Below are 24,785 nucleotides of genomic sequence, written 5' to 3' on the forward strand. Positions count from 1 at the left end.
GTGGCTGGTGCTGCTCTTTCCTTTTAATTTTCTTACCGAGACGGTAGCACTTGTTTCCGTCTTTGGGAGCTCTCATCGGGTAAAAATGCCGGGAAAGATCCGCTTTGATAGTGACGAGATGGAAATGGAAGACAGCCTGGACTCCATTACAGTGGAGAAACACAAGGTAATGGGAGTTGGTTAAAATCACTTTAATAGAAGCTTCGATACAGTGTGAACTCCACGTAAACAAAATATAGAAACAACATGGTTGCTTGGCACGTGGAGCGTCCGCGCACGTGTGGGACATTTAAAGAGTTACATAAGCATGCTTTGTTGTTATGTTATTGAAAAATGAGTGTTTATAATGTTAGCCTTGTTGGTAGAATGTTTTTATGTTTAAAATACCGGTAATATAATTCAAGTTGCCGTAGCCAATTATACTGTTTACCAAGAAGATCTTTCTAGAAAATAAGGAGTTGTGAATATTTTCTTGTATTGGGTTTTACACGTATTATTATTTAATCTGAATGCAAATTATTTCCCCATATTATATTTATGAATACCGTCAATGTAAAAACTGAACAGGACACCTCTGGGTAGTGTCTGTAAGTGGCCTGTTGGATAAAGCAGGCGTCTGCTAAGTAAACAAACAATAGGTAAGCGGATAATACAGCTGTCAGATGTTGACGGCAGTCTTTTACGTTTTTGTGGTGTTAAAGTAAAATTTACAGCGTGCATTTTGTGCCCCTGAATTGTCCGCCTTTCTGGAAAGCACGATGCAGTGTCACAGCTCTCATCGTGAAGAAAGGTAACAAACAGTAGGTTTTTTTCCTCTGGTGAGTCTGCTTTTAAATGACATCACTTATGCGGGGGTGGGTATGAGATTCACGCTGTATTGTAGCTGTCTGATCTTTTCAAGGTCTTTGTGTGAGCATGTCTAACTGAACTCAATTAGCCAAACCACAGAAGGACAGACCACTTGGGAAGAACACAGTAAAACCTGGAGTTGTGCCATATCCTGTTTATATAATCTAAAATACTGAGTCATCTCATGGGCATTTTAGGGAGGACAGCGTTGTTTTAAAAAACTAGGAATGGGAGTTTACTGCTAAAAGTGAACGGGTCAATTATGCAGATGAGTTACATGTGTGGTTTTGAATTAAAGGTCTCCACACACCGGATGCGACAAGCGAATGTGCAGTACTACCACCGCACCACGACAACAAAATAAAATAAAACATGTATTTTTGATACAAGACGTTCACAGTGCGTGAGATGCGAAGGGCGACGCAGAAGCGATGCTGAAAAAATAGGATTTGTGTCCCAAGTTTGAGATTTTGTCACGACAGCTGGGGAACTGACCAATGAGGAACAGCTTCCCTTGCGTTCCTTGAAGGCTTCAGTAAACAATTGTGAAGAAAATATTTTCTTGCAGTATCAAAATACACGGAGCTGTACAATAAGGACACACATTATAAAGACAGGGCAATGCGGGAGAACACCTGGGAGTCAATTTCCAAGGAACTGGATATAGCTGATGTGTATGATTTGTTTACCTTTACTGAAAGCATTCTGAAAAGCTATTATGTATACATTCTTATTAGCTGTATAACAGGACTAACAATACAAATACGTCTTTTTTATTAGTATTTAATCGTAATGTTGATGCTTTTGTTATCTAAGGATGCTTTCCATTACGTTGGTCTGTGTGTGATTAAATACATAACCGTTACAGTAAAACAAAAAAAACCCATAAAATATGGTTTACTGTATATCATAATTAAACCATATATATATATATATATATATATATATATACACACACGCACACCTAATTTGAATACATTTTAACTAATTTGGTCTTATACAGACACACCATAAAGTGTGTTTTATAGTTGGTGTGGATATATATACTCTGCCTGTATCATTACATTTTTGTCTGTTAACAAAATAGTCCATCATTGAATTACCATCATATCAATATCCATACATATCCTATCGTGACCTGCATATCGCAATGTGTTTTGTTTCCTGAGATTAGTGTATCATTACACCCCTACTTAAGATGTAGTTTAGCACATCAGACTATGGGGCTATATGGAAGCACTTGTCTCTCTATAGGTCAGACTGAAATTTTCAGTTTGCCTACAGTGGATGTTGGTCATGGTGATCTACTGTTTTTCATGTTACTGATATCTCCCATTTTGAATTTACAGTAGTGGCTAGAGATGTTTGTCGCTGACATGCATGTTGATTTCTCCAAATTCATGAAGCACAACCTAAGGGCCAACTCACAGTAAAGATTATGTAAAATTAATATTGATACAGTTCTCACCATTTAGTGATATACTAAAATAGTAAATTAATAACATACTGAATGAATTTAGTGGCTGAGTTTTTAGTTAAATGTTTATGTAATAGGGCTGCTACTGTAAAATCGATTTTTCGATCAATTCAATTCCTGATTATATACATCAATATAAATACTGGATATTCGATTCAATAATTAAATGTTTTTAATTCACATAGTTAATAACATATATTTTAAGTTTATCAACGAAAATGCACTACCTTGCTATTTACAGTATTTCTGTCAGACCAGCAGTGGGCGTGCTCTTTTCCTGCTCATTTTAACTGGTGTCTGATTTGCTGGTCCCATCCTACCAGAGAATCAATTTTGAAAATGCTTTGTAAGTACGCCCCTCTGTCTTCGATGTAAACAAACAAAAAAAAGCTGCTGCCTTGAATCTTGAGCAGGACGACAGGCTTGTATTCCTGGCAAATAGCCTGTAAATAAATTGTGCAAATTTGAAGAAAACTGACTGTATATAGTTCCTCTTCTTTGTTGTTTCAAAATTAACTGTTACATAATGAATATATAACAATGTTCAATAACGTTAAAATAAATAAATAAACAATCATGATGTTAATGCAATTTTGGAGTAACGATTAGCTTGACCTATAGTGTGTGTGCATGTTGGGGCAAGTAAATGACATTTATTAGATGGTACAGTATTAACAAGATGCAATGCGTGATGCTGTCACTGAATAAAAAAGACGTTTTTCATAAACTGGTGTCTAGTTTATATAGATTATATTCCAAAGTACTTTAAAAAGTATTTATTCCAAACAGTACTTCTGTTTGGAATAAATATTTCAGTAACACCCTGTAGTATATTAAACTTGCTTTAGGCTTGTTGCGAAAAGGGAGACAAAACTGAACCAGGTAACTACAGACCAGTAAGCCTGACTTCTATTATATGGAAACTTATGGAAACTATAATAAGATCCAAAATGGATGCAACATTGACAGTGGATAATTGCAAAGCATATGACATGGTTTATTTAGATTTCCAGGAAGCTTTTGACAAAGTCCCACATAAAAGATAAATTCTCAGACTGATTCAAGGAAATGCATGCATATGGATTATGGAGTGGTTAACATATAGAAAACAGAAAGTACTGATTTAGAGGAGAAACCTCAAAATGGAGTGAGGTAACCAGTGGAGTACCACAGGAATCAATATTAGGTCCTCTGCTATTCCTAATCTACATTAATGACTTAGATTCAGGTATAGTAAGCAAACTTGTTAAATTTGCAGACGACACAAAAATAGGAGTGGCAAACACCATCCGTTGCAGCAGCAAAGGTCATTCCAAATTATTAAGACAGCATTCAGAACTGGGCAGACACATGGCAAATTAAATTTAATACAGAAAAGTGTTAGGTACTGCATGCAGGCAATACAAATGTGCATTATAAATACTATATGGGAGATACTGAAATTGAAGAAGGAATCTATGAAAAAGACCTAGGAGTTTATGTTGACTCAGAAATGTTCTTCATCTAGACAATATGGGGAAGCTATAAAAAAAGGCCAACAAGATGCTCGGATATATTGTGAGAAGTGTTGAATTTAAATCAAGGGAAGTAATGTTAAAACTTTACAATGCATTAGTAAGACCTAATCTAGAATATTGTGTTCAGTTCTGGTCACCTCGTTCAAAATGGATATTGCTGCTCTAGAAAGAGTGCAAAGAAGAGCGACCAGAATTATTCCTGGTTTAAAAGGCATGTCATATGCAGACAGGCTAAAAGAATTGAATCTATTCAGTCTTAAACAAAGAAGACTATGCGGCGATCTAATTCAAGCATTCAGAATTCTATAAGGTATAGGCAATGTCAACCCAAGGGACTTTTTCGACCTGAAAAAAGAAACAAGGACCAGGGGTCACAAATGGAGATTAGATAAAGGGGCATTTAGAACAGAAAATAGGAGGCACTTTTTCACACAGAGCATTATGGGAGTCTGGAAACAACTCCCCAGTAGTGTTGTTGAAGCTGACACCCTGGGATCCTTCAGGAAGCTGCTTGATGAGTTTCTATGATCAATAAGCTACTAACAACCAAATGAGCAAGGTGGGCCGACTGGCCTCCTCTCGTTTGTAAACTTTCTTATGTTATGTGTGTTTTTTTTATTTTATTTTGTTTTACTCCCTCCTGACACTACCAAGGCGTAATTACCCCTCGCATTCAATTGTTGTGCACAAGCTTTTACTTAACTGCAGTGATATTAAAATAATCACGTCAAGGGGAGAGGAATTGAACAAAATGTATGTGGGTGGTACATCATTGATATTTATCCAAATGATTGTATTTTGTGTGCCCAATTAATCGATTGCTATTTTGAGGCTTAACTGACAGACCTATTACAGAATAAGCTAGAAAATAGAAATTCAGAGCAGCTCCATTAAATCCTCCATGGCTGTTTTGAGAAGTCTGTTAACTGCTGGATTTTTGTTCCTTTCAGAAACATAAGAAGGAAAAGAAATCCAAGAATGAAGAGAAACCCAAGAAAAAGAAACAGGCTGTTGAGGAAGAGCAACCCGATGATGAGTGTGATCCACCTACTCCCAAAAAGAAAAAGAAAGATCGTGAAACAGCCAATGGAGATTCCGGAAAGAAAGAGAGACCCCAGGAAACCAACGGCTCCATAAGCAACGGAACACCCCTAATGCAATCACCCCAGTCCAGTGAAGAATCCAACACTGAATCTGACATTGAAAAAGAAAAGGTACAAAAATAAATGAAACAGAGTATCTTATACAACCAGGGGCAAGATATTTAGCATCAAATAACTTCATATTCGGTGGTCCTGAATTTCTTACCTGATCTCATTTCAAATCTTGCATTCTTTGAAATTCAATGACAGAATAGCAGGGCAAGTCGCACTGTCCTGGATAAGGGCGTCTGCTAAGAAATAAATAATAATAAAGCAGGTGCAGACCATGATCTATGGAGAGTAATTATCCGATATTGACTGTTAAATACAGGTTTAAACTAGGAATGAGAATTTCAAATAGTTTCCTATTCGAATACACAGGGTCTAACATTTTCGTGCATTAGATTACCCAAGCTCTAGTCCCAGCTCTTACACTCCCAAGAATAAAAGGCAAATACGTATGTGTCCCACAAGCAGACAGCATAATGGTGTAAGTCGGTAAAGTTTAAGTTTATTCTTCAGAGGAGACGGCCAAGTTCACAAATTGTACAAACAATGTCCAAGACGAGATTTCTTTGCACAGGCTTCTTATTTTGTTTACTGAATTAGTTAATATATAAGGCTTATTTTCCTGTACTCCAATATGTAATATGCTATTCCAATAGTTTTTTATTTTTATTTTCGTGTACTCCAATATGTAATATGCTATTCCAATAGTTTTTATTTTTTATTTTCGTGTACTCGACTACACTGACCCATTCCTAATTTAAATATATTACTCTCAAGCATTGTACTTGTTATTTAGACAGAATACTATGAGGATAGCCATAAACTGCAGCACTCAATGTTCATGGAGAATCCTCTATTTAAAATAAGGCGCCTTTCAGCAGTTTGGTTGAACGATGGTATTCAAGTCAAGATTGAGATGCACCTGTAGAGCTGGAAGGGGAAGGTCTCATGGAGCCAGACTGTTGCCAGTGTCATTACCCCCAATTCATTGACAAGCTCTTAAATTAGGTATGAGCCACATCAGTCAGCAGTAGGCTGTTTTAGTTCCGTTATTCTTATAACCATTTTCAGTCTGCAGTGCTTTCTTTTCAAGCAGATCAGAGATACTACTATTGTGTGGCTCCTGATAAGTGCCCCCTTCAAGTTGAAATACATAGCTGTAATGTTTGCTTTGGACAGCAGGTGGCAGCAAAGGATAACATTTTTAAATCAGGCAAGGATTATACAGATAACTCAGACTAAATTCCTGAAGAATATAGGTGATGGATATTTAAATTGAGTTGTGTAGGTTTAGTGGATATTTCAAGATGAAAATATGTAGAACCAAAACAAATCCAGCCTTTGACTTTTTTTTCTACAAACCAGCTGCATTTTTTAAGCTGTCTAAACTGTTTATTTCATGGTGGTATTGAAATACATTGTTCTCAAGCCTTATGGTACTCTGATATTTTCACTGTTTCTGCATAGTCCATTGTTTAATCTGCATATTTTGATGGGAGGCTTTGTCCGTGGCATTGAGAGACATCTTGTGGGAAGGTTTGTATAATTCTTTTTGGCACTGTTGTTTAGCCCTTATAAAAGGATTACAAGTCCTAATATACTCTGTGCTTATTTCTTTGTATCAGGAAATAATTCCAGAACTAACTCCAGAACAGAAAGAAGGTGCCTTCTCCAACTTCAGAATCTCCAAAGAGACCATCAATCTATTGAAAGGTATGTTACGGTGTGGTGCCATAAATTGGTGACTTGCTGGAAAACCAGTCATTTCATAGTCCATATTCCCATTACCGAAAATAATTGTTTGATGCGTGCCTCTTTATGGTAACATTGTAATTAAAACGTGGCATGGCAATCTGGCTTTAACATTGGTTCTACATGAAATGTGATGATGTGTCTGTTTCCCCTGTAGAATCAATGCTAAAGCTAGGTGGCCTAGCCTAGTTGTAAGTGCAATGCTACAGAAAAGTGCATTAGATAGACATCAGATTATTACTTGGTATGAGGATGTATTTTCTTCAACTAGTTTAGGTGTTTTCTATAAATTGTATTTGTCAAGCCGGTGTTTTCCATATTGTATTTGTTGAGCTGGCCTTATTGACAAACTTCTACACAGACTAGTATTTACACTTGCTTATGCTTGGTTTGCCATTTCAGAACTCTTTGCAATTGTTCAATAAACATGTCTCTTTTATTTTGTAAACCTTGGTTTAAACATTCCTACAATAGCTCATTGATTTTATATATATATATATATATATATATATATATATATATATATATATATATATGATTACAGGGCAAGTATATTGTTTAAGTGATCAGGAGATGGATGGCAAAAAATTGCTCATCCCTTGTTGCAGCATGAACAACTCCTATTAGCAAACTTACAGACTCAGGTGTGACTTGTTCATGCTGTAAGTTAGTATTCAGCTCAGAGCAGATTCAGTGCCTGATTGTTTAACCCTGGCACCTGGTCATTTTAATAATATACCTAAACATGTAGGGGTTAGACGATTCATCGTGTATAGATGCATCGCGATCCTTTACAACACGATATGATACACCTTTGTGTATCGCGATACAAGCTTGACTTGAGTAGCTAATATGCCACATTTATTAAACTGTAAATCATGAAAGAAAAGGTCTTGGTTGTTTGAATGCAAACTCCACTTGATCCTAGACATATCCCATTGTGCAATGAGCCAGCCAGACGCTAACGGAATTTAAGCGGGAGAAGAGAAAGGAATGTTTTTTTCTGTATTCCATTGCTAGCAAGCAGGGAATACTGACACTGTACTAAAGGCTTCAGAACAGGCTGTTGAAACGCTGCCTGGCCAATGGGAGTTGAGAAAGCTGTGATTCTGCCCGTTGGGAGTGTAGAGGAGGCGGAGACAGCCTGCCTTGTTTGTTGTGGGCAGAGGAATGAGGAAGAAAGCAGTGTCTGCAAAAACTCACTGATATGGCTAATTTTACTAAAGTTACTAGTTTTTGCATTCAGATACTATATATTTGTTTCCTTTTGTGAGAGTATTTTATTTCATATAAATATATAGCTATATGTTTTTTTCTTTTTCGATTTACCAGTTTTAATGTATTACTCACCTTTTAATGCTTCTTTATCATAATCCGGTGTAAATGATTCTTTTATTTATTTATATATATATATATAATATATAGATATATATATATATATATATATATATATATATATATATATATATATATGAGGAAAGTCTGTCATTTGCGAGGGAGGATAGGCTATAAGACTTGACTTTTTTTGTGGAACGAATGTGTGTTTCCTGTAAAGCTATTTATTATAGATGACAAAACATGTCGCATTTTTACATTTCTTACGAGTTTTATTTTGTATTTGTTCACCTTTTAGTGCGCCCTAATGTTTTTATTTGGTTGAATGATCCTTAAGCTTTGATTTGGTTGAATATGTTACTTTCTTTAAAGAAATGTGTTAATCCTTATGAAAATTACTTATTTAATACAAATTTTATCATTAATTTAAATCTAATAATTTATATTTTCTGACCACATTTAAAAACAGCACAGTATAGAATAGTGTACAAATTAAAATTATATACTCAACCTTAACTTGAAAAATACAAATACTTGATAAAATGTATATAATTATTATTATTATTATTATTATTATTATTATTATTATTATTATTATTATTATAATAATCTATTAAGTTAAGTATGATGCAATCAAAAACACTGATGTACATTTAAAAAAAAATTAACATCACAATGTAATGCTGAAAGTCTTGATATTTAGATTTTTCTAAAGAAACATATGGAACAAGGTTTGTACTTTAATAGTTATCAAACACATTGCTTAGTATTTTTTTCCTTTCTCAGAAGTGTGGTCAGGAGATTTGGTTAATTAAGTTAAATCTGATATCCCAGAAACTCTAGCTGACATACTGCTTTGTCTTTAAACTCAAACAAGTGTTCTACTACTTAGTAGTAAATACATATCATTGATTTTCAACAGAATCTGTTTATAGATCTGAAATATTTTCAAGTCTGTCAAGCAGAGATGAGTTTTTCATAAGTATCTTGATACGAATCGTATCATGGCTTGTGTATCATGATACATATCATATCGTGACCCTGGGGTATCGTCTCACCCCTATAAACAAGGGGAGAACTGAAACCCAGGACTGTGTGCAGGACCAGCTCTTTAATTAGGTTGCTTCCTCTTTGAATGTGTATGGTGAAGCATTTACAGTACATCAGGATTGTAACAAGCTTGGCATAAGGGATAGGGAATCTAAGTCTTGGATAATGCAACTCACTTGAGTGTGGTGCCAATCTTCCTGTTCCACTCCAGTATTTAACATTGTGTTGCTCTGTTTTGCAGGACGAGGTGTGACGTACTTGTTTGACATCCAATCTCAGACTTTCAACTCTGTGTACGATGGGAAGGACGTGGTAGCCCAAGCTCGCACTGGGACTGGGAAGACCTTCTCATTCGCTATTCCCCTGATCGAGAAACTCCAGTCAGACCCTGTGGAAAGAAAGAAGGGGAGATCACCAAAGGTAGATCCACTTGGGCATTTCCCCTGTCTCCCGCTGAGCAAATCCATTTATTCCTTATGTATGTGAGTTATTCCACATAGTGTAAGTCAGTCATTTTAATGTACTCTGCAATTATGCTAACACTTCAGTTGCTTACCTGATGACACTTTGCTCTTGAATACCACTTATCCAATTTTCATGAAGATATTCATTCTCATTTTTTATTCTGTACTGTTCTGTTGGCATGTGGAGGCATTCTCTGCAGTGTTTGAAGTGAAGTGACTTTGGTAGCAGTCCCCAGTTTGTTAATGACCCAGGCCGTGTGGATTAACATATACATACTGAATTATATTTCAGTATTAAATCCATCTTTCTTTGTCTAGGTCCTGGTTCTCACCCCAACAAGGGAGTTGGCCATTCAAGTGTCCAGGGACTTCAAAGACATCACAAGAAAGCTTTCTGTTGCCTGCTTTTATGGTGGAACTGCCTACAACGGACAGTGTGAGTATTTGTTTAAGCATGTAAGAATACCAGTTGATGTCTGGAAGTAATTGTTTTTGATGACCCTCAGGTGGCATCAAAGGGCTGAGTTTACACCAGTAAAGTGTTTCAGGCATTTGGTAAAAAAAATAAAATAAATAATAATATAAAAGTAATTTTAAATTCAACACATGTACAGTTTAATTAACAAGTAAACTGTTGCTAAGGTCTTAAATTCCAAGACAGTGTGTGTTGTGTACTGTACACAAAAGGCAAAAAAAGTGCCTTATTTTAATATCTGTTGCTTGTGGGAGGAGGAGGGGAGGACTTCCGTGAGTGTTAGTTTTCCATCTTTGCTGTAAGATTACCTTACCACAGCTACCTCGTTTTTAAATCTTTCTGAGCTCATTTGTTGTATTAGCGTTTGAAAAACAAACCTTTTGGTGGACATTTTTTAAAGTAATTCCTCAGCCAACTTAGACAGAATTAAAGACACGCCTTCATGACGTCAGCCTGTTAACATCAAGGTGAATACTGTGGTATCTCAATTAGGCCAAACAAAAAAGTCATGTTTCAGATTTATGTTCTGAATAAAATAGTAGGCCTAGGTAGGTTTTATTTCCCATATTCTGCACGTCTTTTTAATAAGGCTTATTTAATGCTGTACCTTCCCATTCATTCCTGTCTCGTTTCTATCCGTCATGGCTAGGGCCTGGAGTAATTTATAGGGGATTTCATACAAACTAACTTGCCTGCATCTCAGTCATATAACCAAATAAGGGCACCAGTTACACTGATCTAAACAATAATTCAGTTATCATTTTGGCAGTGTGGTCCAGTGGTTAAAGTCCACCTTTAACCCACCTCTGCCACTGACTGACTCACTGTGTGACCCTGAGCAAGTCACTTAACCTCCTTGAGGTCCATCCTGTGGATGAGATGTTAAATGTCCTATTGTAAGTGGCTCTGCATATAATGCACAGTTCACAGCCTACCTTTGTAAAACGCTTTGTGATGGTGGTCCACTATGATAGGTGCTGTATAAAAATAATGGTATTATTATTATTATTATTATTATTATTATTATTTGAATTTTTAGCTGCAGTGGGGATGAATGTCACTCACTTGCTTGTGCTTTGCATTAGACTGAAAATGCTGCAGTTTGAGTGTAGAAGTGCTTCTTCTAGTCAGCAGATGTAGATCACTAAACCTTTATGTTTAAAGACCATTGTACTTCACTGAAGACTTCGCTGGCTTTGTTAGGTCCCCAGATTTCACTGTTTTATTTGAAGTTGGGAAGGGAAAGGGAAGAAATCCTTATGATTGTAATGTTGAAACACAAACTCTGTGATTGAAAATCTGGACACTGCTATCAGAATCAAGCTAACTGGCAAAAGTACAAGCAATTATTGCAGTATTGAAAATGATTGTATGAAATAAGATTTGCTTTTACAAAAAACAAGAGCTCATGAAATGTACTACTTCTGTGAATAACAAAATTTAAAGACAATGTGTGTATTTGTTTTTTTGTAAAAATGGTAGTGGGACTATGCTCCCACTAAAATAAAGTGTGAAAACAAAAGCAGTGGTTTGAACACTTAATGTTACTTTTGAAAACAAAAATTATTTGAGCTTTCCATTTGCCTGCTTTTTATGGTGGATAACAGAATTTAAAGTCCAATAAACACAATTTGTACCAACATTAATAAGCATCACTGTGAACTTGTATCTTTGCAATTGTACCGCTTATGCTACTCTTCACTTTGTCCTGTGACCTAATATATTGGGGTCATGTGACTTTTTGGTTTCTGAATGATAGACCCAGCGCTTCATACTCGGCACACAATCGTATTCTGTGATTGTCAAATGTAGAAGAGAAATTAACCCTTTCATATCGGTTCTTTCTCAAAGTTGCCCTCGCCACAGTCCTGAAAATTATAAAATATAAGGCAGCTTTACTTTGTTTTAATCTGTGCCTTAATTTACATTCACCCTATGCAAATAAAATGCTGACAGATCTACCCCATAGTATTGCATGTGTTTGTTTACTTATGTATTTTTTTCCCTTGCTATCTAAAGTTGATAGCATCCGTAATGGAATCGATGTCTTGGTGGGCACCCCTGGTCGTATTAAAGACCATCTCCAGAATAACAAGCTGGACCTGTCCAAGGTGAAGCATGTAGTGCTGGATGAAGTGGACCAGATGCTGGACATGGGCTTTGCTGAACAAGTTGAAGAAATCTTAGGAGCTTCCTATAAAAAGGGTAAGTCTTGTACAGTAATCTCTGTTGTGATGCAATACATTAGAGCGTTTCCCATAAGCTTATTTTATCTTTGTTATTTTAGAGGAAGTTTGTATCGCCACTGTCTTTAAATCCAAAGAGTGAGTGAATGCACCGTGTTATGACCCGGGATGCTTTGTTTTTATTCTCCACATGTTTTTGGCTTTGATTCATATGAGGAAACAAACCAAGATTATGTGTTAAAGGGTGTTTGACATTCCCTGCAGGCTTAAGAACCCCCTGAAATACAAGTTACTTTTTAACCGTGAGAATCTGAAAATATTTGTTTCCACAGAAGGCTGAATATGATTGTGAAAAGCAACTTTTAAACCTTGTAAGTAAAAGGATACAAAGAGCCGTGAATAGCAGATAACATTGGTTGGGCTGCAACCTTAAAATGCAAACTGTGCAAATCAAACCTTGGCCAACACTTTCCCTGTTAAAAGCAGATGCACTGAGGCATGATCTGTCATTTGGTGAGCTGCTTTAGTAAAGTAAATACTGGTGCACTGTGGGGGTCCAAACCGTATCCAAGATGAACAATCTATAAAGGACCACAACATTTTCAGTCTCTGCTCATCTGCTAGAAACAAGCGTGTGGTGTGCAGGGTGAGTCATACAGTCTGGGGAATACAACTTCACATCCTAGCTGTGTCAAATTACCCATGGGGAACTTCATGAGCTTCCTTTCTTTGGAAGTGACTTGCACGTGTTGCATGATCTTTTCTGGGGTTCGAGTGTTTGTTTATAAACATAAACATGTTCCGATATTATTTTAACACTAGAACGACCAAGGCGGTCACTTTGACCGTTTTTGGAATTTAAATGGCTGTACGTGTGTTTAAGATAAGGGGCTGTGCTTTCCTGACTTTTCCTAAATATATGTACTAATTTCCCTGACAAAGAGCGAGCCGCATAGCTGCAAAAATTAGAGATAAAATAATACCTATTCCGACCAAGCGTGGTCAAATTGACCGATACATAATACGACATTATAACAATGAAATGTTGTGGTATTACTTCAGTCATGACTTGCAGCTGTATTGAGTCTGTATCAGTCTGCATTCCTCAAGTGAGCTGTCTGTTGACATTGCTATTGTTTCAGTGAGCCTCTGATAGACCATCAATCAGCCTTGACAGCTCACGGTGCCAGGCTGTCTGTCTGCACTGGTTACTATCAGTCAAATTTTTTTTTCTAAACAATTCAGTTTTACCCCAATACACATTGCAAATGGATCACTATAGAAGCAGGACAGAAAAGAGTGTTTGGAATTATTGCAAATTTTACCAAACAAGATTCTGATGCAGCAAAGATGGACATTGGAGTAAGTGCACTGCATATTTTGAAATGCAGTATCTGTGTGATTTGTGCCAGCACTTCAACTTTGTAAACAATTGTAAATGAAACCCATTCTGTTCAAATGTTTATTTAGTCGTGTCATTTTGATTATAGTATGTCTGTGTATATAAACGCATAGCTTTGGATGCGTTTTTTTATGTAGGCAATATAAACCCATTTATTTAAAAAAATGTTGATATTTATATCGTTCCAGTTGTACAGTTTTGTTTTGTATGTACATTATATAAATTTATATGCACACATTTGACAAGTCCATTTTGTACAAATGTATGTTTATTCATGTAATTTGAATTATAGTATGTCTGTATATAAACGCATAGCTTCAGTTGCGTATATGTGCGTTATGTAGGCAATATAAACCCATTTATTTTTTAAAAATTGATACTTATTTACATCGTTTCAGTTGTACAGTTTATGTATGATATACCTGTATATACACTCATTTATTATAACCATTTTTTGAGGATGTGCGTTATGCAATATATCTGTATATAAACACATTTCTGTTCAAATCTCTGTTTATCTACAATGTTTCTGTTGTGTAGATGCTTTACATGATGTTCCTGAATAAAACTACGACTTCTATTTAATTGTTTGTCCTTTCATTATAATATTTATGTTGTTTGTAATACACCGGTCAAATTGACCTCTCATGGTTGTTCTAGTTGTGTATGAACACGGTCGTTCTCGTGTTAATGTGTTTTTTTGTTTTATGTTAAGATTCCGAAGACAACCCACAGACCCTGCTGTTTTCTGCAACTTGTCCACATTGGGTGTACGACGTAGCCAAAAAATACATGCGGCCCAAATATGAACAGGTTGACCTCATCGGCAAAAAGACCCAAAAAGCTGCCACCACTGTTGAAGTAAGTACTGGTTACTTTGGAATTCAGTAGTCGCCAATTCGTTTTTTGTTATTTTCTGCCCAATTTATTAGTGTCCAATTATTTTGTTTAGCTCAGCTTACAGCTACCACCCCTGCGCTGACTCGGGAGGGGTGAAGACGAACACACGCTGTCCTCCGAAGCGTGTGCCGTTAACCGCCCGCTCTTTTACACACTGCAGACTCACCATGCACCATTTTGAAGTATTTTTAAACATTGTGAAAATATAATTAAATGTTTTTCTAAACAGCTTAACAAGACGATTGTCTCAGTGTATCGTGCACAGTTACAGTACTAGACTCCAGTTAGGAGCTGTACTGCAGGCTGTGTGAAAGGAAAAACGCTGTCTCACTGAGGGTGTTTATCGAGTGTTTATTCGATTTTAAAAAACATTTATATTTTTGTTGTTTGTTTTAATACAGTTATGGTGGCTCTGTGACTGCCTGTGGTATTTCTTTAGCATAGAGTAGCTCACAGTGCTATTTTTTCCACCCGACAATCACAATTATTCAAAAAGACAGTGTTTCTCTGCTTTGCAGATGCTTGCCTCAGTAAATTCATTGCCGGTTTTTTTTATTAAATCGTTTTGATTGCTACATTTTGATTGCTACGTTTCACTTCCTGTCTCATTATGAGAAGACTATTGTAAATAATAAGTTAAACTAATAATTTCTTACGATGTTCTAATACTATAGTTCTTTAGTGATGTATAATAAAGACTTGATTGCATCTTTTGTTTGATATTGGTGCTGCTTTCTCTGCATTGTAATCGTTTGACAAAAACAAAATTGCATTATCTTTCATTCCACTTTGTTGTTAATGTTTACTGTAAATAGTTCCATTGTTTTTAGTAGATCTTTGTAGAAAAGTGCAGTAAAATGTGGACAGAACTGCACAGTTAAGTATATACATGTATTGATGAATGTTGCTTGCACTCCTGCAGAGAGTGGTTTGCATGTGGGAACAATACATTGTGGAAGTGATTGCACATAGACAACTGCTGTCAGGCCAAGAGCCTTACAAATATTGTGCATCTATTTTCATTATTCAATTTAAAACAGCACAAATGAATAAAAAAAAAATCAACATTCTGCATTCTTTCTTTCATTACACTCTGTTAGTGGTTGTGGTTCCATTGCTTAGTTAGGGCTCTCTTTTTTCGTTTTTTTTATTTTTGATGAAGTAATGTCCCTTTTATGTCCGTGTTTTGAGCCAACCTAATTTCTTAATTAAACTTTTGTAGAAGTGTTGATTGTAAAACAAGATAGCTTTTGCTGTGGTTTTTTTCACGGCTAACAAACCAAAAAGCAAGCGAAGTTAAATTGCTTTAATCCCCATTTTGAAATCCTAGTGACTCGTTGCAAAAATGTTCACCTGTTCTGCAAGTTTTCTCGTAATTGTAATCTCTGATTTATCAGTGAATCAAACAGAGCGTGTCATTCAAGTTACAGGAAGAAAAAAAAACAACAAAAGCGATCTCGTTTTACAATCAACACTTCTACAAGAGTTTTATTAAGAAACGATGTCGACTCAAAACAAAAACAACGAAAACGAAGAGCCCTACTTGTAGTAGAGCTTTGTTACAAAATACAGCACAGGACTGGACTGCACAGTATATATTATACACAGTATAAGTGCAGTTTGCATGTGTGTTGCATAGAAAACTGCACATTGTTGCATTGTTTTGTCACTCAGGACATTTTTACAGAGTAAATAAGTGTAAAAAAAGAGTTTTAAACAATGTCCGGGTTTGCCCTCGTCCACTTCTGGTTTGACAAATACATAATGGCTCTATGTACCACCCCTAGTGTGAACGGGGTCTTAGACTGGTGCCACATTGAATGTTGTGCAATTGTAGAAATACATTTTGGGAATAAAATGAAGAACGTATATCCCACCTACCCAGTCTGCAACAGTAAAGACATGGCAGCACTACACCTTGAAATCCCCTGTTTTTAAAGACAATTTAAGACCCCTTGTGCGGAAGTTGTTTGCAGCTTTAATCAGTAGTTTTGTTTGGGGAATGTGGTGGGTGGATTGTGAGGATGTAACTTTTTGGTATGTTCGAGTTCCATGGCAATGCTCTGTTTTCAGACCTGGGTTATCTAGAAGTCTTTTATAATTATTGTTTTGTGATTCTGAATTGGCAATCGGACAATATTGTATTCTGTTTCAACAAACATATGAGTCACTGTTAAATGCATGCTTACATTTTTTTAATTCTATATATGTGTGTGTTTTCTGTCTCTCACATTGAGTTTTTAATGTGAATAGATGGCATCACGTTAAAGACGCTGGTGTTTAAACTCATAGGGAGGCACAACAGAGGACCTTTTATCAGGGAAATAATGGAGAACGGTGGACGAATTTATAAATGACAGCTATAGAACAACGTGACCCATATTGCCGATTGTGACGCAGATTGAATTGTAGCCTACATATTGAAATTAAGATAAAGTTGAGTTTTACAGACTAGTTTCATGGAGCATAAGCATTGAAAACCAAGCTAAGGGTAGTCATTATTACCACACTATTCATGCAGTTAAAGGAAATGCTACAATTTAAATCAACAGGAGCAAATCCCCTGACAGATGTTTATGGAATGCTTTATGTTTAAAAAAATAAGAGTAACAATTCTGCCTTCTTTGTATTAAGATTTGCATAATAAAAAAATGGAGTACATCTTGTTAATGAATTTAGTGGAAATCACTTTGCAGGACCCTTGACACACCTTTCTTTTGTTTAAAGTGTGCACTTGCATAGTTATTTGTTTACTGGTTTACTGACATTGTTATTTGGTTGTCCTTGAAGTTAACTAACCTATAAAACTTGACCAACTGAAAATAGTGTTTAAAAAATAAAAAGTTCATTACAAAAATAAAACTGTACATTCCGGGGTCCTCTCATTAAAACGTGCATTTCCTCAACACTTGTTTGTGAGTGCCATATTGTTTACCTAGTAAACACTTGTCTCTCTTCTCTTAAAGCACTTGGCGGTTTCATGCCACTGGTCCCAGCGAGCGTCGGTTATCGGAGATGTCGTCAGGGTCTACAGTGGAAGCCACGGGCGGACCATCGTCTTTTGTGAGACCAAGAAAGAAGCCAACGAACTGGCAATGAATGCCTCCATCAAACAGGTATGGGCATCTGTGGATGTTTGAGGGACTTTTATTCCAAGTGCAAATATAGAAACAAAATCATCTGAATGGTATAGTTTATTGAAGCAGTAATGGGGATTACCAGTGATAGGCATACACATCCTGCAGTGGTGGTGTGCTGAAATTTACCAGTTAAACTTTTTCAGCGGAACCGTTTCACTGCTCCTGTGCTGATGTGTTGTGTGTTTTTGTTTGTTGGTCGGCAGGACACCCAGTGTTTGCATGGAGACATTCCACAGAAACAGAGAGAGGTCACACTGAAGGGCTTCAGGAACGGGTCTTTTGAAGTCCTGGTTGCTACTAATGTAGCTGCTCGTGGGCTGGACATTCCAGAGGTTGACCTGGTCGTACAGTGCTCTCCTCCAAAGGTAGGAAAAGATCTGCAAAAAGATGCTGTTGCACAGTTGTGTATGTAAATTAACTGGGCTTTTCACTGACTTTGTTAAACCTAATTTTATTTTTTTATTTTTTACATATGTCACTGTGGAAGGGTGTGGGTATTCACTGACACAGGAGACAGAAGTTGTAATTGAAACACCGCACAGGTGCTTGGTTTTATTTAGTTTAATCGTATGATTTGTACTGATTTCTTTTAGCCCGCAGAGGGCACTGTTGTTTGTGGTCTGGCTACCAAATATGGTATCCTGAACCTACGGGAAAACCACGGCAGGGTACTCAGTACAGCTCAGGTGCACTCGCAGGTGCTCAAAAAAAATGAAAAAGGAAAAGGCAAAAAGAAACAGGGAAAATAAAACACAGTAATGAAAACTACAAAATAAATGTACTGCACTTCGCAGCGTGATTATCCCCAGTCGCCGCTACCCGTACAACCCGGGCCTCCATCCTACACTAGGCTGTTTTCTCGGCTGACTTAAAACAATATCGGGGTCTGCCCAAGGATTCCCCACTTTCTCTCTATTTCTTTAGTTTCTTCTCTTTGAGTTACTTTCGGATCTTTTCTCCTGTCCGTCTGTGGTCTTGCCGAGCAGCGAGACCGCTTGCTCGTCGTTCAGGTCTAAAGGGGCAGATCTGAGGAAACGGCACAGTATTAATTTATAGGATCAACAATCCCACTAAAACCTGCCTCCCAGTCACTCAGAGAGGGGGAAAGCCCACACACCCTCTTCCCCACCTCTCTGTGTCACTGCCATTGACTGGCAGGCAGATCCCACGGGACTGCCGCCCTCTTCCTGCAGCATCGTGCATACGTCAGACGGCCAGTCCAGATCTCTCCCTGTTAGTCACCTTTTTTCCTGTTTTAAAATCTGTAATTCCAATGAACTGCTTAGTGAAATCTTAAGCTACAAGTATTGGCACATTGGAAGTAAAGCTTGTCATTTAGCTTCTTTTGAGAGGCCTAATTCAGAATTATCATGTTGCATATACTATGTAAGAGTGTATTCTCAGAAAATTATACTGTGCATGATAAAGACATTACATATTGGCTTCTTAATCTGTGTACAGCTGAAACCTTGAAAACCTTTCAACATGAAACCTTTTGTGGCAATACTTTTACCTTTTGAGGTATTTCCTTCATATTTGCAGGTTTATATATGCATTATATGCTAAAATGTCTGCCATGTTGAAGTATTGTGACTTGCGTTTCTTGGGGTATATAAGGGAAACCTTTGATTTGTCAGTGTTAGACCTATTTTTAATATTAATTTAGATCCACCACTGTTTAGATCAATTGAGTAGACCCCATTGTCTTTAAACACAAGTTTTATAGCCGGTGTTGTCCAGTCAGTATTCCAGATACATTTATTTATTTTTTATTTATTAATTTTTTTCACATATCCATTTTACTTTGTTTACAAGCAGATTATTATTATTATTGTAGCTAGTGGCTATACTAATCAATAACCTACCAAGATATTTGGAAAGCCTCCTCCTCTGTGTAGTGTCACTGTGGTCAATTAAACATTTTTAATATCCCACCCATGCCTGACGCAGTCACAGATTCAGGTTTTTTCTTTGCACACCTCGGCATGCTGCCAAGGAAATTGGTCATTTTGGTTTGACAGCTTAATTGGAATACTGGGACGTCTATATTTGTAGCAAACAATAAATAATAAGAAACAATACAAGCTCCCATGATGAAGCCTAGTTGATCAAGGTTTCATAATTTATCTGTTTGATCCCTTCTGTTAAATATAAAGTCATGCATCCAATATATTTTAACCCCATTGGAAATTGTGTTTAGAATGTTCCAGTGGTCGGCTTTTATGAGGTAGTTGTTTCTAATACAGCATACTGAGTGGATGGTGGTACAGTGTTTATAATGAACGGACCCCTTTCTTTTCCGAAGGATGTGGAGTCCTATATCCATCGCTCTGGGCGTACAGGCAGGGCAGGCCGCCTAGGGGTCTGTATCTGTTTCTTTCAGCGCAAGGAGGAAGGGCTGCTGCGGTTTGTGGAGCAGAAAGCCGTAAGTGATCAAACATTTCCCATTTGGTTATTGATGAAGCTAGGGATTTCTACAAATGTGTTGTGAAAATTGTGTTCTTGATTTCAAAGACACAGTGTAGTCATGTTGGTATATTTGATCTACATTAATTCCATTGGACATTAACGTTAAGGGACGATTTGCACAGGCAAAGGGATACATTAGGACCTCTTCCAAAAATGTATGTTTATAAACATTCTCCTTGGTGAAATAGTGCATTGTAAAATAAGAATGCTAACCCTCTTTAAAACCACTATTTTTCTTCCTATTAAAACTGCAATAATCCATTTTGAAATCCCCATTTTCCTGAGGGGCACATTATGTGACAACCAGGCAAACTGTAGAGTGGCTTACTGCTTCATTGTGAACTCTATTAATCCCATCCTCTGTTTTTTCAGGGCATCACATTTAGGAGAGTTGGTGTTCCAACTGCAACTGACATTATTAAAGCATCCAGCAAAGATGCAGTCAGGTACGTTTGTTATTAATCATATGATTACCTGTGTACGCCTTTTTAAAGTACATTTACCCTTCCGCATGTGAAGCTCATCATAAAGGCTTTTTTTTATTTTCCTGATTGAGTCCAGTCTCGGTCAGAATTTTAAAGTAAAAGTAGCCAAAACCTGTGAAGTGATACAGGCACAGCTGCCAGGAGGATGAATTGGTTTGAAAACAAATATGAGAATGACCAGGGTTGACTGAAGACAGGGAGCCACTTTGGGTTTGATTTAGAATTAGGCTCCCTATATTATTAAGGATTATGAACCTAGGATGTTATTATAGACTGCTGAGTTTCACATGCTGGATGTCAATTCCCTTCACAAACAAACCCCATTCCTGACTTCAACCGAACCATATTCCTTATCCTGCTGCAACTACTTCTAATAGTTCATACATTTTTAAGCTGGCAACTTCATATTTACACTGTTGTGGACCTCTCTGGAAGATAATTATAACGGTAGCCTTCACTTTGCCCTGTGCGACTTGCATAGAATTGCCACAGGTAAGGATGAAACTTTCCAAAAGAGACAACTGAAACATTCTAATACAATACAACACAGTACTGAGATCTATAAAGGCCGTTTGTTATGCAACGGCGTACTCCCAAGGCTAACTAACAATATTGTTTCTAGCCAGTATGTCTCCAAGCAATGCATATCAGCTTGTATTTAGCAGCCTATAATATTTTAGGATATGTGCAATACAACCATTAGAACATTAAAGATGTAATTTGAAATTTTACTAACCAAGTTAAAGCCACCACCTGTTGACAACTTCACAGGACAAATGAGTTGTTGATTAATTAAATGTATTTATTTGTTTTTTAGTCATTCATTCAATTTATTTTTTGTTTAAAACCCCAGGTTTTTGGATTCCGTCCCTGCCACTGCGATCGAGTATTTCCGCGTGGCGGCTGAGAAGCTGGTCGAGGAGCGAGGGGCAGTGGAGGCCTTGGCTGCTGCCTTGGCACACATCTCCGGAGCCACAGCTATTGAACAGCGCTCCTTGCTGAACTCTGATGCGGTATGTATGCACAGAGCACACCAGGCTATACCTTCAGGTTTTCTACTTGGTGCTAGGGAGTCTTCAGTTTCTGTCTACCTTATTGGACCCACTTTCTCCTGGACCCCCCAGCAAGTTTTGCACTTAGGTGAGACCATGTCAGCTTCAAATTGCCCCAGAAAGTGAAACTGCATACTCTCAGCCACGGTTTTACACTTTGATTAACCTTATATCTAAGATTTGGATATCTAATCCAAATTAAGCTAGGTTTCATCGTCGCCATTGTTTTGTCTTCTGCCTGTGCCATCCATGTCAAGAGTGGCACATGAACCAGTTTCTTGTCAGAAGTCTTTGCTCGCAATCCAGTCTTCTACCTCTGTAGCATCACCATTCTCCTGTATACCACTAGGGGAATCAAAGGGGAAATCAAGTCTGGGTAGGGGACTGAGGGTCCACAGCAAAACAATAGGACTTCTATGCTATGCTTGTGGTAATAATTTTAGAGCCATGGTTAATTCTCCTTCCATTTTGCATAAGCCTTATACACAAGCATAATAACAATGAATGTATTCCTTCAATTTATCCCACATGATGTGAATCATGGCTTTTAGCTCAATGTGACTAATTATTTAGTGACCTCTTTTTTATGATGGGTAGCTAATGCAGCTTTTCTTTTTCCAGGGCTATGTAACAATGATATTTACCTGCTCTGTGGAAATGCACAACATTGGGTATGCCTGGAAGGCTCTAAAGGAACAGCTGGGCGAGGACGTTGATCAGAAGGTGCAGAGAATGAGCTTCTTGAAGGGAAAGACCGTAAGTGTTACAGTCTTCAAACAGAACGTGAAACTGCATACTCTCAGCCACGGTTTTGTATGTCTTCATCATGTGTCTCTCTTTAATTATTTCCTTTTTTTCCCAGGGTGTTTGTTTTGATGTCCCAGCTGACTGTGTGAAGGAATATCAGGTATCTAATTGCATCTAAAATATTACTACTATACAGTACTAAATATTTAAGCCAAAATTAAACATGTTGATTGTGCAATAAGTTTCATATGCTTTGCCATTTAATGTGATCACTTTTAATTTTAATCTTTGTATTTTATCATTTGCATTAAATTGTGGATGCTGAAAGCATGCAAAATCACTTTTTACAATTCTCCAAAAGGAAACTGGCTGGCATCTTTTAAAGACATTTAAAAAGACTAGATCACTACAAGTCTTCCTGATGTGCTGTATGCTTTTAAATGCATTTAAGATAATTATTCAAGAAAGTTAATCGGCAATTTAAAAAATAAAAATAATAATAAAAAAAGTAAGTTAACATTCTAAAACAATTTAAGATTGATTTAATTCATCAATATGTTCTGTAAAACAGTTTGTGAATGCAGCCCATAAAATGGAACTGCCTAAAAATCTCTTGGAATTGAGCATGAGTTTACATGTAATCTGGAGGCTCTGTTAACCCCTGCACATACAGTATAGTGTACAATTCAAAATGCATCCTAGGGTCCCCGAGTGGCTCATCCAGTTAAACCGCAGCTGCTGCTGGGAGCACAGGATGAGTCACATAGCTTGGATGGCGCTAGTTTGTGTCCAGGATGTGCAAAGAGGCCGAACTTTGCTAGGGACCCCAAGGGGGGCGTCACATTGGCCCTGACGCTTCCGGGGTGGGAGATGGGGAAACCGGCAGGGATTGCTTCTCCTAATCGTGCAACAGCGAACCCTACTGGCCAGACACAGAGCATCTTCAGAGGCAGGGCTGGTCTGTGTTCTTCTCCTACCTCTGTTCTGGATTGCTCGGCCTAAAAGCGATTCTGGCTTAAGGCTTGTGAGATCTGAGGGCGCGTGAGCATCCTCCGAACATCTGTGCTGTGTGGGGACTCACTGCAGTGAGGAGAAAAACATAATTGGACATTCCAAATTAGGGAGAGGGGAGAGGGGGGGGGGAGATACATAAAAGTAATTGGTCACTCTAAAATTAAAAAAAGAAAATAAAAAATGTGTCCTACAGGCACCTAGTGTTGCAAAGCGCTACAGTACAGGACATGTGTGCTCATCTCAAACCACCAAATCGGTTTGATTCAGTCGGTAGCTGGAGAGGGGTTTGTTTTGAGCATTTACTTGTCAAGCGCTTGCAGGGAAGCAGAGCACCAAAGCTCATACAGGTATATATCCCTGAGTGATGTCAGTGTGTTGCATTTCACAACAGTTCATATACAGCACAGGGGACATTGAGAAGAGGCTTTGATATGTATCAACATGTGTAGCTTTGCTTGCTTGTTACTAGTTTTTTCTAGATAGACTTGTTTCCTCAAGATCTTGTAAATTATGCTCTCACAGAGATTGTTTGTTTGACACCTTGATAAACCACAAGTTTGTTTTATTTAATAGTATTCATCAAGTGGGGTCAGGCATTGGAAATGAAGCTCTATGGCCTCCTCTGTTGCTTTTAGTAAGTCTATAAAGATAACTGGCCAGACATTTTATTCTAATGAGTCAGGGATTGCCACGAAAGATCTGTTTTTAATGAAAGTATAAATCCTAGCTTTGAGCTATAGGCTTAATAACCTTCTCACTACAGCCTGTTGTCTACGTGCGGTATTATCTTTTGATATGATTTATAACAATAAACTTGTCTTAACAGGAGAAATGGAGTGACTCCAGACGCTGGCAGCTGTCTGTAGCGACCGAGCTTCCTGAACGGGAAGCGGTGATGCGTGAAGGAGGCTCAAGTTTCGGGAGAAAGCCTTTTGGCGGGGGTAGGGGTGGGGGAAGAGGTTTCAACAGGAACGACAGGTTTAACAACAACCACAGAGGCCAGAAAAGAAGCTTCGGCCGTGCATTCGATTACTAAACTGCTGAACTTGGAGGACTAAATTCCTGCCCCCCCGGAAACCGCCAGCCCATGGCACTGTCCAAGAAATCACATCAATGCTTATAAACAACGTTGTATATTCTTAACAAGTGTACTTGGAAATTGATGAACGATTGCTTTTCAGTTGCATTCTTTTGTGTATAAGCCCATTCACTGGAATGAGATCGGTTTCATTAAAGGTGTTACCCAATATATGTGTGTATTTATTGTTTTATTTATATTTTCTTCAATTGTCAAAGTGACTAAAAGGGATTATTCAGTAG

General features: G+C 37.5%; 1 protein-coding gene across 1 annotated transcript; it reads left to right on the forward strand.

Moving 5' to 3' along the window:
* On the forward strand, positions 1 to 24,714 carry LOC117415772 (nucleolar RNA helicase 2-like). The gene is made up of 15 exons (XM_034026562.3): positions 1 to 166; positions 4,794 to 5,057; positions 6,620 to 6,707; positions 9,373 to 9,551; positions 9,914 to 10,031; positions 12,090 to 12,275; positions 14,374 to 14,519; positions 17,525 to 17,674; positions 17,902 to 18,063; positions 20,004 to 20,123; positions 20,540 to 20,613; positions 21,506 to 21,665; positions 22,326 to 22,460; positions 22,567 to 22,611; positions 24,292 to 24,714. Exons 1-15 carry the CDS (start codon positions 86 to 88, stop codon positions 24,499 to 24,501), a joined length of 2,118 nt encoding a protein of 705 aa, XP_033882453.1. The 5' UTR covers positions 1 to 85; the 3' UTR covers positions 24,502 to 24,714.
* The last annotated feature ends 71 nt before the right edge of the window (positions 24,715 to 24,785 follow it).

Source organism: Acipenser ruthenus, chromosome 7 (assembly GCF_902713425.1).
Source record: "Acipenser ruthenus chromosome 7, fAciRut3.2 maternal haplotype, whole genome shotgun sequence".
NCBI classification, from domain to species: Eukaryota; Metazoa; Chordata; class Actinopteri; order Acipenseriformes; family Acipenseridae; genus Acipenser; species Acipenser ruthenus.

Coding starts and splice junctions, on each gene's coding strand:
- LOC117415772 (XM_034026562.3), top strand. CDS start 86: ATGCCGGGAAAGATCCGCTTTGATAGTGACGAGATGGAAATGGAAGAC. Junction 12,276..14,373: donor AGGAGCTTCCTATAAAAAGG/GTAAGTCTTGTA, acceptor TTTTATGTTAAG/ATTCCGAAGACAACCCACAG. Junction 22,612..24,291: donor ACTGTGTGAAGGAATATCAG/GTATCTAATTGC, acceptor TTGTCTTAACAG/GAGAAATGGAGTGACTCCAG.